Source organism: Penicillium cosmopolitanum (genome assembly GCF_028827165.1).
Source record: "Penicillium cosmopolitanum strain IBT 29677 chromosome Unknown utg000011l:1.0-3548175.0:1.0-3550911.0, whole genome shotgun sequence".
Taxonomy (NCBI): domain Eukaryota; kingdom Fungi; phylum Ascomycota; class Eurotiomycetes; order Eurotiales; family Aspergillaceae; genus Penicillium; species Penicillium cosmopolitanum.
In genome coordinates this window covers 1,269,900-1,285,876 of record NW_026622681.1, presented here as the reverse complement: position 1 = coordinate 1,285,876, position 15,977 = coordinate 1,269,900, and the positions used below count along the sequence as shown (strand labels likewise).

Genomic DNA, 15,977 nt, shown 5'->3' with positions numbered 1-15,977 from the left:
GTCTTTATATTAATCGTGCATCCTCCGTCTAGCACATTCATTCATGATGCAGGAAGTCGGTGTATCCATGAGGTGCGGGCTGAGAAAAAAAAAGCCTCCACCTCTCGGCGGCCCCTGATCGACCCTTCTTTGCCCTTCAAGATCAATATGTCCGGTCAGGACGGGGATGACCAAGCCATTGCCTATGATTGAGCGTGTACATCCATGGCTTTTTTTTAGTTATATGCCTATATAGGTGGCTATACCGAACCTATGATACCACTTCTGTTCCATGCGCAGTCTCGTGTTAAAATAGCTGCAGCTTGAACAGCCCAACAGTGGTTCCAAAAATCCGGAATGTGGTCCATTACAACCTGATTCATCTTTTCTTTTTTGTCTTTGTCTTGTCTCATTGACCCATTGTTTCGATCTCTCTCCTTTTGGGCTCTCCCTCTGTCTCTCTCTCTTGTCTCGAAGGTTTTATTTTAAGTTCCCCGGGGCAATTACAGCGGGTAAGATAGTCTTCAACGGCGGATTCAAGCGCCCGTCTGTCGATCGGCTTGAAGAAACTCAATGAATTACAGTGGAGGAGCAACACGACAGCTTGTTTTGGGCCCGGGATGATGGCCGCGAATACCCTCACCAGTGGGTCAATGGTGCCTTCGGCCGGTGGCGCGGGCGACTAGATGCCTAGTCGGGCAAATCCTCCTGGATCCAGTGCTGGGGCCGCAGGGCTTATCTCCCTTTTGGACAGCCTCTCTGTGAAGATCGCTGGATCGTATGGTGCACGAGTGGACTGGGTGGATTCCGATGGGTTCCAATTTTTGCGCAAGACCCTCGGTTGAGAGTCAAAATGGTTCGGGTCTTCCCTGATGCGCGCGGTGCGCTAACTCCGACTTACTGGATAGAGGGCCAAAGCCGAGACCTGTGTCCCCTTGGGTTTGATTTGCACTTAATTATCAGTCGCGGTGGATTTTTGGGGGTTTTTTCTCTCTTTTTATTCTGTGCTCATTGTGGTTCATTTTGTCATTTCTTTGCTTATTCTGATCTTCATGGAAGGTTTAAAGGTGATCGAGGCGGATCCTCGGGGTCGAAAGGCCTAGCCCGGCATGTGCAGATTCTGCTCGGCGCCCACGATGAGCTAACCTCAGATTTCAATGTTATTGCTTCAACGGCCAAGAAGAACAAGAAAGTCTAAATGCAATTTAGGAGTTTACCAATTCTCCAGCTCCCACTAGCTCCTACGGAGTCCTGACCTGCCCCGACTTCCCCATTCTATGCTTCATTAATTTGCATTGCTGACCATTTCTAGCAATAATCTCATGTATGTACTCCAATATCGCCCGAGGCAGCGACAGGGAGCCCTGGTCTTTCCAAACGACGTGCTACCCAATGGGCCCGTCTGGAGGCTTCGCTCCACCCTGCCCACTCGACCACTTTACTCCAACGGCGATGCACTCCGGAGTTGACCACGTATCGTGTCTCAAAAGTATGGCGATCTGATCTGCAACCCGTCATTTGGGATCCCCTGTGATTGCAGCCCCTGGTGCAGCTTCGTTCTACATATCCCGTATACACTCCGTACTATTGCGCCCTGCAAATAAGTTCAGTCTAGCTTAGCACCCAACCCCCTGAAATCTGGTTTTGATTTTTTCTTGAGATCCATGAATATTGAGCAAGAGATCTTGAAATCGGTATATCGAATACCTAAATCCATACTCCATACACCGGTGAAATAATACGGATGATCCTGGTCTTCGGGTCTTGATATGTCGCTAGAGCCCACCTAGAACAATGAGATCCGCGACGCCAAACGCCCAACCGGCATTTCTCCTGGCCTCCATCTGGTATTCCCACCCGAGAAAACTCGCAAGCCTCGCTGAGGACGGTTTAGGGTAAGATCACGTCATTGGCCAATTCACCCCTTCGGACCCAATTTTCCTCCGAACAAATACCGATTGCGACGTTGCGGAGTAGGGATTCCGGACGATGTGGCTATCAACTGCCGGGTGAGGGAGAAGAAAGATAGTAGAAAAGGGAACGATAGAACGGGGGTCAAAGTGTCTGGGAGAGATACTGAAATCCTGGCCCCGTTTTTGGCACCAGGATCATCCTGCTATGTATTCCATAGTACATATGTATCAGATGGTAACTGTGGAACGCCCGCGCAGCGTCGGGTTGCACTCCTTCGGGTAATTAGGTTTTCTGGCTTCTCAGGCACCATTGAATCCTTGTCATATGCACTCGGCAGATGGCAATGTGATACAGCGAAAAAGGACACGCCATCCATGCAGTGCTAAGAGTTTAGGACAATGCTGCAATATAATCTGATGGAGTCAAAGTGGAGCGGCTGGTATTACTTGAGCCCAAAATATAGGTTTACAGTGGATTTCTGTACACCGAAAATCTCCATGTAAACCTTGGAATATGGCACGTTCCTGGGCCATCGTGGCACGCCCCTCTGCTTAGAGCAAGCTGTACTACGACTCTGCATTTTACTAGTTACTGCAATGCTGGATAAAAAAGAGATGTTATGTTTTGCATCTCCTGTGCTCTCTTTTTACTCCGCAAGCTCCTAAAGTAGCGCCGACTGTGTTCCCGATAACGTGCCCTGTTTCCTTCCCCTTCCTCCCCCTGAACCAATTGTTGTTGGCTGAGACATGCACACCGCGGTCTGGCAGGTCTATACTTAGTGACAGCTCTTCTGGGATCGACGAACGGAGCTCCGTTCCCTAACGGGTGGATTCAATTTCCTCCATAAAGTGTGGATTAAATATTCATCGGCTATGACTAAATAATAACTATGTATCATTGTACATGCCCTTAATTAACTAGTCCAATCTACGGAGTCTCGTACAGGGTGTTATATAACAGAATATACAGGGTTGTATTATCGTTCGGCTGATCCTTCCGGTGCTCGTGCCAGCTGTTCCTTTTACGTCCGACCGCAATTATGCTTACCCTTGGAGAATCGTGTCAATACATGTAGCAGGGGATGTCTCGTGAACGTGGAAACGCAGCATCGGAAATTTATTCGGGTCCGATCCAGCCTTCGCGGATTGATTCATCTCCCGTCTTTTGGTCTGAACCTGGGGAGACTGCAAGATTGACCACGCTATCCCCTTGGAAGGATCTCGGTTAGTCCTGGTTTTCAGTTCAGGTTGCATCTGCCCGTTCGGCTCCCGTACATTTTAACTCATAGTGGGCTCGCTAGTGAAGAGGATCCACTGTAACTGCGGCTGTCTGGAAGCTTCACGGAAAGGAAGGGAGGGGAGTAAAATCTAACCTCATCCAATTAATTCAATTCATTCCATTAATTCCAACGCAAAAAAAGCCTCGGAGCTCCGGTCTAGTCGTAGTAGTCGTAGTGTAAAAAAAAGTTTAACAATGTATTTGCCTAAGGTGGAACTTGAACACGATGAGATCGTGTTTTTCGTGTTGTCATTGCGCATGAAGAAAACTCAATCCAGGAGAAAGTTCATGATTCCCCTTTGGTCTCCGACTATCGCCTCGCTTGAAGTGCAATTACTTTTCCACCTTACACGATACGGCAAGTGCGCACCGTCGGGCCTGACGTACATCATCTCCACTTGGTTCGACCATCACTCCCCTCAGAGCGCGACACTATCAGCCGCGGACCCTGATGGTGCCCTTGGCGCCCGCGTTGCACGTCCGTGGATCTTCGCCTCTCCACTCGCTCGAGCTTCGCTTGGATGCCACTCCTCTTCACCCGCTCGCCTAGTCCAAATCTCGACGTTCGTCCGCGTCTGTGCTGTCGATTGCCCGATGCCGATTGCTCATCGCAACTCACAGAGCCTTTGGAGACGGCTTGAGAGCGATTGACACGGACGCGGACGCGGACACGGGCCCTGGTCGCGAAATCTGGGACCTCTTCGCGTGCACTGTACCTTTGTTGTCCTTTTGGCCCTTGGAATGACGGGCCTACGGGCCTCCAGGGTTCTGGGATCCGGCGCCTGCCGATGAAAGTCTAATAGATTGAGCTTCTAGAAGGCGGACCTCAGCTAACATGTGAACTGCATCAAGCTAAGGTGTATCCGTACTCCGTACATATGTACGACATGAGAATGGTGGATGGATCGGAGCCTTGCGATGCCAATGCCCAGGAAACTTACGGTAGGAAGGACTTCCCTATTTCTCCGCGTTTCAAGTTGAGGGTGGTTCCAGTAATGAACTCTTGAGCAAGCTTGCACTTGGTGCCCAGGTGATTATGATCGCCGTAATGAACCGGGATCATCCTTGGTGACAGGTCGTCAGGCGGGCTTGTACTGGGGTTCGCTAATGTCATGGGACCCGGTTCAGGACGGCGCTACGGAGTACAGGGACGGGGTACGCTGGTTCAAATTTTTATTAGTGTCGGGCGCTGTTTCATGTTGCTCTTAATAGCACTGCCACAATCGGTGAATCATTGCTTGTCTTCAACGGTCGGTATACGGAAAAACTCTGCACTGCCTAGGCAGGCATTGGCATTGCGGACATGTGATCGACAGGCCTGACACGCGCTACTAAGAACTAGTGCTTGCAAGAAGTAAACAACTTGCACTGGCAAGGAGCTATGTTGGGTACCAAAGTAAGTGGCATTCATTTATGCAGTGAATACTAGTAGTACCTGGTAGTGTTGAACTCTCCGGAGCTGGCAAAAGGGCAATTCCTGGGGGGTAATGGATTCCAAGGTTGAAACTTGAAGACTTGCCTGGGCACCAGGGCCTGGTGGTGTCTATAATTGGCCAACTTTTAATTGAAGCCCTGGAGAATTCTAACTTGGACCTTAGATGGAACTTGAAACTCCAGGATTTGGAGGTTTACTAGTAGTGGCCAAATATATATCTGTACAGGGACCTAAGTGGTACCTACCTAGGTACTGGTTGTAGCCAGCGAGTTGATGCCAAACATGCCAATTTCCACTGGCAGGTGATGGTACTTTTGAGGACCTTTGAAATCATAATTCGAACATAAAGTTGGTACTAGTAGTTTTCTCGGAGAATAACCAAAATTAAACTCGATATCACTCCTAAGCTTTCGGGTGTCACATGTTATATTGAAGATCATGACAACCCGAAATATCTTGGATTGCTTCATGACAGAACTCAAATAGATGACGATTATCATCAATTACCTAGGTAATGGAATGAAAAGTACTGGACTCAAAGAAGATGATTCTCTATTTGGTTTCTGACTAGCAATGCTTCCCCCAAAATCCATTGCACATATTTCCTGGCCTCGAACTGTGACGCAATGGGCCCGCAAAATACCACGCACTATTTTGCGAATTTTTCATGGAACAAGGTCCCACTGTTAGTATTGACTGCCAATGGATATGAACATCGGAAGATCATGGTCTGCAGATACCTCTAGAGCAACTTCAAGGTGAAATATCTGAACTACGTAGTACTACTAGGATCGACTTACCACTAGAAACCTACAAGAGAATACTGTGTGATAATAAACCGATCATATTATACTCCGAGACCTTTGGGTATTGCAAAAAACGCATTGATTCATTTTTGCTCTGTAAACTACCATTTTTCATCGTTCAACAAATTCGTATCAGAGAAGTCCATGCAAGCATGCGCTTACTCCTGGGACAGAACGTGGTTGAAGGCATCACCGGCACGAGTAGGCTTGCCCTCCTCAACCTTGGTCTGGCCGAGCTTCTGCTTGGAGTAGGCAGCGGCGTAGGGGTTGAGACGGAGCATGACCTGCTTGTTGCGGAGAGGGTTCTTCTTCTGGACAACACCACGCTTGGTGCGGGCCTCGCCCTTGGGAGCGCGGAGGACGGACTGGATTTCAGAAGAGTTGATGAGGCGGGCCAGATCGGCGTTGGCAACGCTGTTGGAGGGGAGGAGGAAGTCCTTCTTGAGGGCCGAGGGGGTGGTGGTGGAACCGTAGACCTTGTCGAGGGCCTCGAAGGCGGAGGAGGTCCAGACGAGGAAACGACCGACGTGACCACCGGGGGCGAGCTGGAGGAGGTTCAGGGCGAAGACGGAGGAGGTCTCAACACCGGGGATGTTGCGGAAAGCCTTGACGAGCTCCTTGCCGTCGACCTCGGGGTTGTAGACAACCAGAGGACCGCGGCGCTGGCGGAAGCGGCGGTTACGGAGCTTACCCTTACCAGCACGGAGCTTCTTGGACTTCTGGACCTTGACGAGCTCGTCACCGGCACCGATGGCCTGGAGGAGGGCGATGGCGGCCTTGGTCTTGGTCAGAGCACCACCGAAGGTCTTGGACTCAACAACGAGGGGAACCTCGGGGACCTTGGCGACGCGGTGGCCACGGGCGAACAGAAGAGCGGGGACGGAAGAGGCAGCCAGAGCAGAGGCGGTAGCGAAGCGCTTCTGGTTCAGGTTGATCTTCTGGTGCCACTTGCGCCAGACCTTGGTAGGGGCGAACATACGACCGGAACGGCACTGGTTACCGAAGGCAGCCTGACCGGCACGGTGAGTACCACCACCAGAGACACGGGGGATACGGGCGACAGCACGACCTATTGAATATCAAAACGATCTCGTTAGTGATCCGTCATATCAATTGAAGAGTCCTTGCGACATGAAAATCCTTCTTCCTCAATGGGATCGTCCCATCTTGAAAAGTCTCCATTTCAAGTCGAAGGTCGAAAAATTTCAAGATCTCCACGTACCGGTACCCCAGGACTCAGCAGAGGTCTGCTCGCCGGCCTTCTCGCTCACGGCATAGGGCTGGCGCTTGTTCTTGGCCATACCGGCGTGCACCTGCCTGTAGGGAGAGTTTTCGTCAGCATTTCCACCTCCAAAGAGACCTTCAAATATGCGGGTTGGCGTACTGGACAATGTCCGAACGGATGGGCGCGGAGAAAAACGGAGGGCAGAGCCTGGGTGGCCCCGGAGGCCTTGCCCTCAGCCGTGGCGATGGAAACGGTGGGACGAGACGCCATTGTTGTCGGTCGATGTCGATGATGAGGTTGAAGACCAAATGTTTCCCAACTGGGCTTCACCTGTGGATTTTTTCGCTTACTGAAGCTGCGGGTCGTGGGTGCGGCAAGCCCTAGCCCTCGTTCCCCCATTGGGACGGCCTAGTCACGTTAATGGCCCGCACGGGCCACATTATGTCATCCACTTTACCCCACTTTTGGCTTTCTGATGCCTTAAGGACGAGGCAGAATTGAACTAGTTAACTATACAACTCTTACCAATTGCTAACAGGCCCATATTCATACCTCCCCTTGAATATGCAGTACCTCAGCTCATCATGATCCATTTCTTGGAATTCAGCATCACTAAAAATCATGAATTGGACTGGTTTACCGCCAAGATACCAGCAGTTCGCAGCTCCATCTTCTAAGCGCCGACCCGTTCTCGTGCAACGTCAATCACATATGGAGTTATTTTGGTCCAGCTCCCCGTGTAAATGGCTCCCGTTTGCGGACTTAAAGCTCAGAGGCATATTATATAAGTGGCGGAAGATATGCCCTAGCACTTCTAAGCGCCCTGATCCAGTCTGTCGATGCGCTCGTCGTTTCACTTCCCCACTAGGTGCATAACTGGCGTTGTTGGCGAGGGGGCCGGCGGTTAACATCTAGCATAGTCGAAAATCCGCCCAGCGTCTATTAAGATTTTGAAAATCCCATATAGATGCAGCCCCCTTTTGAATGGATTCCAGCTATCCAGCTTCCTACCAGATATCGCCGACTCACTCGCTTGGCCTCGCCCGGTCTGTCTATACGGCATTGCATCAATGATATAGACTCGGAATGGCTTGAAAGGCGCCATGTTATCTCAATTCTTGAATCTACGTTTGAAAAGTCATACGACTACCTCACAAACTTCCGGCTGGCGACCTTCTTACCTACGAAAACGAATTTTGATTCTTTTTATTATCATATTCGCTGCAATTATCGCCGCCCTCGAAGTAATATATCAATCATCCGAAGCTCGCAATGGGATCGCTATTTCCACACAGGATCGCCATTACTTTTGGACCTACGGACCGACCGCTATACTCACTGTCATCACCACTCTCTGGTCACGGGTCGAATTCCAGACGAAGCAAAGTGCTCCCTGGCAGGCACTGCATGACAGCCCTCAACCAGCAGACAAAAGTGTACTGCTAGATTACATTTCGGACATGCAGCCAGTGGTGATCTGGAAAGCCTTGAAGAACAAACATTTTGCAGTCGCCTCAGCGACCTCATGTTCCTTGCTACTACAACTTCTTATAATCTTCTCGACAAGTTTATTCTCACTCCAAGAAGCTCAAATTCAAAAACATAATATACCCATCAACATCCATGATACCTTCAGCACAAAGAATTCCGAAATCGATACTGTTGGCTCCCAACCATACGATATTCTTAACGGCATACTCTTTGAAAATGTTACATACCCCTTGGGGACAACCGAGAACCTTACATTTCAAGAATTTTCAGCCCCCAGCCTCCCCTCAAATGCGATAGTGACTGCCCCGATCCACGGATTAATGGCTGAATTCAATTGCGAAGATGCTAGTCTAGATATAAGGGCCCTAAACTACGTGACCACGAATGAAACCGGGCGAGTAGCAACCAATTTCGATGTCGACATCTTCACGTCTTCTTGTGAAATTGCCAACATAAGCCTCATATCGGTCGATGTGACGCAAAGCGCGTTCTTCCAAGGAGGGCAATGCGAAAACATTGACGGCTCAGATGGCTATCGTATTGTGTTGACAATGGCCCAGCCATATCAAATAAATGTCACGTCTATCGCAACTCCCGCCGATCATGTTAACGACACTCATCATCAGACTGGTTGGAAAAAAACATACATAGGACTTAACAGAACAATCTCGATGATTTGCAAACCGACTCTTTCACTTCTCAAGCTAAAAGCCGAATCGAATGCAACTGAATTGTCATCTGGTGCTCGCATTCAAAAAGTCGGATCAGAGGATGCCAACATCCCAGGAATAACGGCAGGAGATATTGCAAAGTTCATCATTGACAATTCCACTGCTACCACGGGCTTCAGACCAGTTGAAGACTATATCCCGTTTTCATACTACTCGCATATCGACACAGGCTTTAACCTTGGACTACATCTCATTGGAGAAAATATCACTGTTCCAACGCTTTGGCAAGATGGCGTTCTGGAGAGTTCTGGCAAAGCGTTCTATCGTGCAATTACTGCCTTGTTGATGCACATGGGACTCGTTCAAAGAAAGCAGTCAGCGACAACAGGTCTAGCAATTGTTTCTGAGAATCGGGTGATGATGATGGAGCTACCTCTCCGTGGAATGGAAGTATGCTTAGCACTTGCAGTATCTTTGGCCATTTCCATGGCCATCCTCATACCAGGCACGTCGATAACTACGTGGAGCCCAAATAATGTTTCCTCGATCGCGGCGATAACAGCAAATAGCGCGACATTTCGAGAATCTCTTCGTGGGACTGGTGTGGTATCTCACAAGAATCTCCAGAGTCATCTTGTGGGTCAAAAATATTACTTACAGTCCACCCCCAAAGGTACATCTATTGAAACCACCGAGGATGGCCGCCGAGAATCAAAATTTGATTTCAATTTTGGCTCCGAGTATATCACATGGAAACCCTTCCCTGGGATGATTGGTCGCATAATAATATTCACTCTTGTTCTCTCGGCAATCGCGGTGCTAGAAGCACTTTTGCGAGTTTCGCAGACTAAAGACGGACTAGGAGATGCATCATCAGGAAATGAGTACATGCATTATTTGTGGACAATAATTCCCGCCCTAGCAATGGTCGGAATAAGGCTATTTTTTGGGAGTTTGGATTTCAACATCAGATGCCTTGCTCCATACGCACCTCTCACTAAACCCAAAGGGGCCTTGTTTGAACGGTCCATGAATTTGAGTTATCTAGACTCATTGGGGCTAAACAACACGTTGCGATCCATCAGTTCGCGCCATTTTGCAGTTCAAGCGACCACACTAGCTACAACTGCAGCATTTTTCTTGACAATCATCACCAGCGGTCTATATTCCGTGGTCGAAGTTCCTTCCTACAACGAGGTCAACTTTACCCGTGTTGGGGGATTTCCTGACCCGAGAACTATTGCCGGGCCCCAAAGATTGATGGATGAAAGCAAAGAAGTTGATGGCATGCTTACTGCCGAATACATTCTTCAGTACAACTTTTCCTATCCTCGTTGGACCTACGAGGAGCTTGCCTTCGCGGAGATTTCCATGAGCGAGCGTTCAAATGGAGGGCATTTGAACGCATCCTACGTCGATATCACAATTCCAGCATTGAGGCTTGCCCCTCAATGCAAGATCCAAACTACCGCGGATCTGCAACCGAAACTGACTCGGCCTCAGTTTGGGCCAGCTGGCAGTCACCAGCTTTGGTTTAATCAATTGACTTTTGCTTGCCCCGGTAATAATACTAACAGCATTGGAAATCTATCACTCAGTGTATGGGACGAAATGGGATCTGAGCCTTTTGGATACTCGTTCGAAAGCCAGTGCAATTTCGAAAGCGGGAACAGCGACGGGGTTGTGGGCGCGTCCCATTATACGACATTCTACCTCTGGGGCTATCTCAATGGGTCATCAGTTGAGCATGTAATGGGACTATCATGCATTCAATATGCGGAGACAGTCAATGTACGGACACGTTTTCATCTTCCAGGACTAGAAATCGATGAAACGAACCCTCCAGTTCCTGACGAATCATCGGCCAAGTTGGCACCAAATCTTTACACACCTATCCCTGAATGGTGGGTCCTGAATGCAAATGGAAGGTACCCAAAGTTCGACGGTTTCTTCCAAGACCTTACCTCTGGAAGATACGCTATTCCTATCGAGAACTTCAAAAGTGAAGAGCACGATGAAGCAGTTGCCGACGCAATCAAACATCAACACAAGATCATCTCTGCCCAGCAATTCAATAACTATACTCGTGGAACCGCAAACGATAGTATTGCCCATTCGCCAATACTAGGCAATGTTACGACGTCAAACCGATTGCGTGTTGTTCAGGATGTCACTTCAACCCGAATTTTGGAAGGGTTGTTGGCATTCATCTTGGCACTGGGTATCATCGGATCGATGCTACTGAATACGGATCGGGTAATTCCTAAGAACCCCTGCAGCATTGCAGCAGTGGCAAGCATTGTTGCAGACTCACAACTACTTGACGAGTTTCTGAAGGGAGTTTGGGACCCAGATGGCAAGAAGCTGAATCGGGTCTTCGCCTATCAACGTTTTCACCTTGGATGGTGGGAGAGTGAGAAAAGTATGAGTGATGATACCGAAAAAAGATTCTTCACAGTTGATCATAGATCGGCCGGGGTTGGGATCTAAAACGGCTAGAGAGATAGTTTCAAAATCCACAAATGAGAGAATTCATAATAATTTCATAATTTGTAATTTTATAGATTAGAATAGTAAAATCCAGACCGCAGCCCCACAATTTGGCAAAACCCCCATACATACTACTGCCGCATAAGTCCAGTTGTACCCATTCGTTGGGTTTTCTTTTCTACGTAGAGATATAGTCCTCTAGCTGGAGAACGGATCAGATCTAAGACGTCGGGAAGGGCCGATGCATCTAGCTTTATCAATACTACAAGTCGTCAAATTAAGCTTTGAACTGAAAGATTCTTTGATTCTGTGAGCACTAGACACATATAACATCAAGTGATGTCCTATTTCTCAAGCCCTATCTCCACAAATGTACATGGTGTAAGACGAAGATGATGCACTGAAATGAAAAGGGTCCGCCCAAAAGTCTAATCTGGGATCGGAAACGAATGTAAAGGAAGTAAATAATTCACAAATGCAAATAGAAGAAGCAAAAGAACAACCGACGCCGGCGAGGGTTGAGAAGGGCTTTAGCGAATAGTGCTTAAGCCTGGTTTAGGCATGGTGAGATTCACCGATAGTGCGTTTGCGGAAGCGCATGGCGGAGATCTCATGGGCCCTCTTGGAGGCGGACACGGAAAGATTGGAGCCCTGACCAGCATCGCACTTGGTGCCACTCGCCAGCTGTTGGGACACAGACCACTGTCCATTGGCGCAACGCTGGAAAGAGCTACCAGCAATGCAGTTCCACTGGCCCTCAGGACTGCAAGCGCCGGTCAGAGTACCAGCACTCGAGGAACCGCTGGAGGAACCACCGGAAGATGCAGAGGGAACGGGAGCTGCTTGAGTGCTGGAGGTAACAGGCTGAGGAGCAATAGGCGCGGTGGTTTCAGTTGGAGCTTGGGTAGTGGTAGGAGCTGGATCTGCGGGCGCACTGGAAGTGGGAGCAGTGCTGGGCTCGGCAGATGTTGCGGAGCCAGAACCAGAACCAGAGCCAGAAGAACCAGAACCAGAACCAGAGCCAGAAGAACCAGAGCCAGAGATACCAGCACCACCGAAAGATGCAGGGCCGGTACAGGCATCTTGGCCCTCTGGGGCGAGATTCGCCGCCGTACCAAGATACTGAATCTTGGCACCGGGCTGGGGGAAACGGATATCGATGCCTTCCTTGGTGGTGCAGCCGTTAACATTGGCAACGAACATGGGTGGGTAGTTGGCTGTTCGCTTCTCGATAACCTTCTCCTCCTTGGGGGCGCGCTTCTTGGAGCCGCCAGTAACAGTGACGGGTGCACAGTTCATGTACATTTCACGATTACCAATGCGGTTGAACCAGGTCCAGGCGAGAGTGTACTTGCCAGCCTCGATGTCAGAAGGCATGTCGAAGTGGAATACAGAGTCGTCATTGCCAGAGAGATTGCCATCCGCCTTGGCTGGGCAGCCACCTTCGTAGGACTGGATGACCTTCCACTCGGAGTCCTTGGTAGGCTCACGGTCGGTTGTCAAACTGATCTGGCAGGAGCCACCGCCGTGAACAGCACTGCCCTCGAAAGTCAGTTGCTGAGATGCACCCTGAGCAATGATATTCTCCTTGGTGACCTCGAAGGTGTTCGAACGAAGCTTGCAGGGGAAGTCGCTTCCATCAGCCGCCAGCGGAGAGTTGTTGAGCGAATCCTTGCTGTACGGAACAGGGTTGCTCATGATCATGTGGGCGTTGACCATGGATGCGCTGAGAACAGCAGCGATCAGGGAGTTGGTGAACATCATGATGGATATTGGATATGCTTTTTTTTATCGGTTCGAGCGAAGTTTTTGGAAATTTAGATCGAATTCGTACCAGACGAACGGGATCAAACAGTAAAGGATTGGATGTTGGTAGTCGCGAGAGCGAAGTGAGCGAAGGCTTCCTGCGCCAAGTTATTAGCAGGAAGAAAAGAGGAGATCATGTTGGAAGAGATGAGATAAATCATGACGGGGCTGGTGAATATCTTCGGAGAATTTATAGGCAGAAAGGGATTGTGTCGCGGATGGACCCTCAGTAGCGTCATATCATTCACCACCTCCCCATTGTGGAACGGAAAGAATGAGACAAACAGGTAACAGCCGCAATGCAATCAGAAACCAAGAGCGAGGACAATACCTTTTGTGTGAAACAGCAGGAATTGTCTAGGTACAATCCTGCTAATGTTCCTGAGTCTTTTTCAAACCACCTGGGATGAATTGTCTCGGGATATTGAAGCAAAGAAACAGTGAATGTGTCTCTTTGAAACGTATATTGTTCGTAAGCTTTGAAGCTTATTGAAGAATGAAGTCTAATGTCTTGCCACAGGCAGAGACAAGCAAAAAACGTGTTGATGTTTGTGGAAGCGGAGACGCTTGAAGGAATGTCGGAATCGGCCACAGGCTGACTACCAAGCAAAGATAGAAAGAGAAAGGAATACAGGACTGGCCTGTTTGAGGTTGTCGAACCGTGAAGGAAGGAAAGAAAAAATGAATCGGAATGCACGAGTAGAAAAAAAAGAACCCAGGTTGGCGCGGCCAAGGATTTTATATCTAGGTTGAGCCTACAGAGTACAGATCAGGTCGCAGCCAACCAGACCGGCCAGACAGGCCGTGCGCCCTGGCAGAAGCCAAGCGGGATCCATTAGGATCCATTCAGAGATCCGGGATCCTTGATGGAGACGACAAGCCATGGGATGCTGGATGGATGCCAATCAATCGGATACCTCTAAAGTTTGATCAACCTCCACACCACGCCAAACCAGGAGTATAGATGCCCGCTCGGAGATGGGAGATTGTGCCAACCAGGAGGCAGCAATGGGTGGAGAGGGTGACAGTATGTCAATTTTTGCAAGCTGGGGTGTTTCACGTCTCGCCTCTGCTCCCACCTCAGACGGAGGAATGATGCGGTGAGTGGCAGTGATGTGTAGTGAATGGCAAGTGTGGTCCAGCCAGTGAGGATGTCAGGATGCGAGTCCCCGGACCTTGCGATCTGCCAGCTGGTCTCGGCGGCTGAGAAAGTAGCCAACCACCGTCTCGGTACACGCAAGGCACGGTCTTCGCCGCCCCCTGACAAGTGTTCCACTGCCGCACCATCGATCGTAGGTTTTTCGCAGCTTTCCCATGTGTCTGGTCCGGCGACCGGCAATTATTCCAGGGTATTGGCTGTGGGGGAGAAGACGGTTTAGCGCCTACTCTCCTTGTTGGCCGGCTCGATGTAAATCGGTCGGAAGAAACCGATGGTCCCACTGACAGGGGGTGTTGCAGCTGTAAACGTCTCCGTTTCAGCGTTGTTGTGGTCGCTACTTTCCAGTCGTGATAGCTCCACTGTGGACGTTGATTCAATGGAGAAGCATCGGACCTGCGACCGTGATTGGTATGTCCAAGCCAATGTGATTCCGCCCTTGCGACCTGTAGAAACCCAGAGGATCCTGATATGACGCAACGGCTGGAGGCTGCCATGCTGGGGATGTCATTGTGCTTCTGATGTCTCTGAGTTCGTCACGGGAAAGAGACATCTCCCATTGTACGACATTTCTTCAAGCCACCCGCGCTTGACGATGCGATTCTGCATCCTGTGTCCTGTGTCTGTGTCCTGTATCCCGCATCCCGTATCCCGTGTTCCATGTCCCATGTCAGCGTACAGGTTTCATGATGTCCCTGATGGCCCTCCTTCTCAAAAACTTCTCAAAAAGGCAAAGCTTTGATGCTCGCCTGGAGCGACGACAACCTGAAGACGGCTGGGCTGATGCCAGAGCGGTTCTAGCGTGAATGAAGATCAAGTTGAAGTGGAGAATCATCGGGGGGGAAGGGAAGGTGTCAACCGAACTTTGTTTCGCGTTTCATCTCTTCAGGTCTGGGAACGTCAATCTTGGTCAATCTTGGGGAAATTAGAAACCACCCTTCTCTCCACTACTCGTATACCTTTGCTATGCACTTGACATGCGGATTTCTCCTCCGCACGATCAGTGATACTACTATGGTTGCTGCAGTGAGATTGCCAGCCACTCCTTCCAGGTCGAATCCATGGATCCAATACTCCGCATCCGCGATCAGCGTTCCATCAAATGCCCTTCTAGACGTGTTTCATATTGATGGTCATCCCCATCTAGGCCCATCTTCAACCTCTCTTCATCGCCATTAGCGAATGGGAATTCTTCAAATTAAGATGCCCTACCATCAAGGGTCCGCATTATCTCGGTTAACGCGAAGTTGACTTGGCAGAAGTGGATATCATCATGAGGCTGCCCATACATAGTGGGTTGATGGCGTTCGCAGGGACTAAGCTAAGAGTACTACGAGCAGTACCTGAAAATTTGAGATGGCCAAGACCCGTTCGATCACGAAGCCTGCCGAGACCAGCTGCGACTCGTTCTCCCAATTGCCCGAACCACGGTACACCGAACAGTCCGACTGATCTTGAGATTAAACTACTCCATATCTAGGAGGTTAAACTGGCCCATAAACAAGGCAAATACTGGTCTATCACTCTCAGACCACAGGTCGCCTGACAGACGAACAAAACTAGCCGGTCATCGCAATCAAACCATATCTTTCCTTCTCCTCTTCTCGCATGGCCATGACTATTTCGAGAAAGCGTGGATGGTGGGTATAGCTTCAAAAATGAGCAGTCATAAATCCATGGTAGATGATCGGAGATGCTCGGCGAGGCTGGAAACACCTCACAAAAG

The 15,977-nt window shown here is 49.5% G+C and overlaps 5 protein-coding genes across 5 annotated transcripts; 2 read left to right on the top strand and 3 right to left on the bottom strand.

The window, feature by feature from the left end:
- Positions 1-3,366: 3,366 nt before the first annotated feature.
- On the top strand, positions 3,367-3,822 carry N7509_011967 (uncharacterized protein; the record flags this gene model as incomplete). The annotated part of the gene is made up of 1 exon (XM_056636604.1): positions 3,367-3,822. The coding sequence occupies one exon, from the start codon at positions 3,367-3,369 to the stop codon at positions 3,820-3,822; it is 456 nt and encodes a 151-aa protein (XP_056482634.1).
- A 1,748-nt stretch (positions 3,823-5,570) lies between these two features.
- On the bottom strand, positions 5,571-6,907 carry N7509_011966 (60S ribosomal protein uL4; the record flags this gene model as incomplete). Its single annotated transcript, XM_056636603.1, has 3 exons — positions 5,571-6,481; positions 6,635-6,725; positions 6,797-6,907. The coding sequence occupies 3 exons, from the start codon at positions 6,905-6,907 to the stop codon at positions 5,571-5,573; spliced, it is 1,113 nt and encodes a 370-aa protein (XP_056482633.1).
- Positions 6,908-7,740: 833 nt separating this feature from the next.
- On the top strand, positions 7,741-11,289 carry N7509_011965 (DUF3433 domain-containing protein; the record flags this gene model as incomplete). Its single annotated transcript, XM_056636602.1, has 1 exon — positions 7,741-11,289. The coding sequence occupies one exon, from the start codon at positions 7,741-7,743 to the stop codon at positions 11,287-11,289; it is 3,549 nt and encodes a 1,182-aa protein (XP_056482632.1).
- Positions 11,290-11,844: 555 nt separating this feature from the next.
- Positions 11,845-13,053, bottom strand: N7509_011964 (lytic polysaccharide monooxygenase AA11 family protein; the record flags this gene model as incomplete). Its single annotated transcript, XM_056636601.1, has 1 exon — positions 11,845-13,053. The coding sequence occupies one exon, from the start codon at positions 13,051-13,053 to the stop codon at positions 11,845-11,847; it is 1,209 nt and encodes a 402-aa protein (XP_056482631.1).
- A 1,417-nt stretch (positions 13,054-14,470) lies between these two features.
- On the bottom strand, positions 14,471-14,762 carry N7509_011963 (uncharacterized protein; the record flags this gene model as incomplete). The annotated part of the gene is given in 2 exon segments (XM_056636600.1): positions 14,471-14,697; positions 14,708-14,762. 2 exon segments carry the CDS (start codon positions 14,760-14,762, stop codon positions 14,471-14,473), a joined length of 282 nt encoding a protein of 93 aa, XP_056482630.1.
- Positions 14,763-15,977: the final 1,215 nt, after the last annotated feature.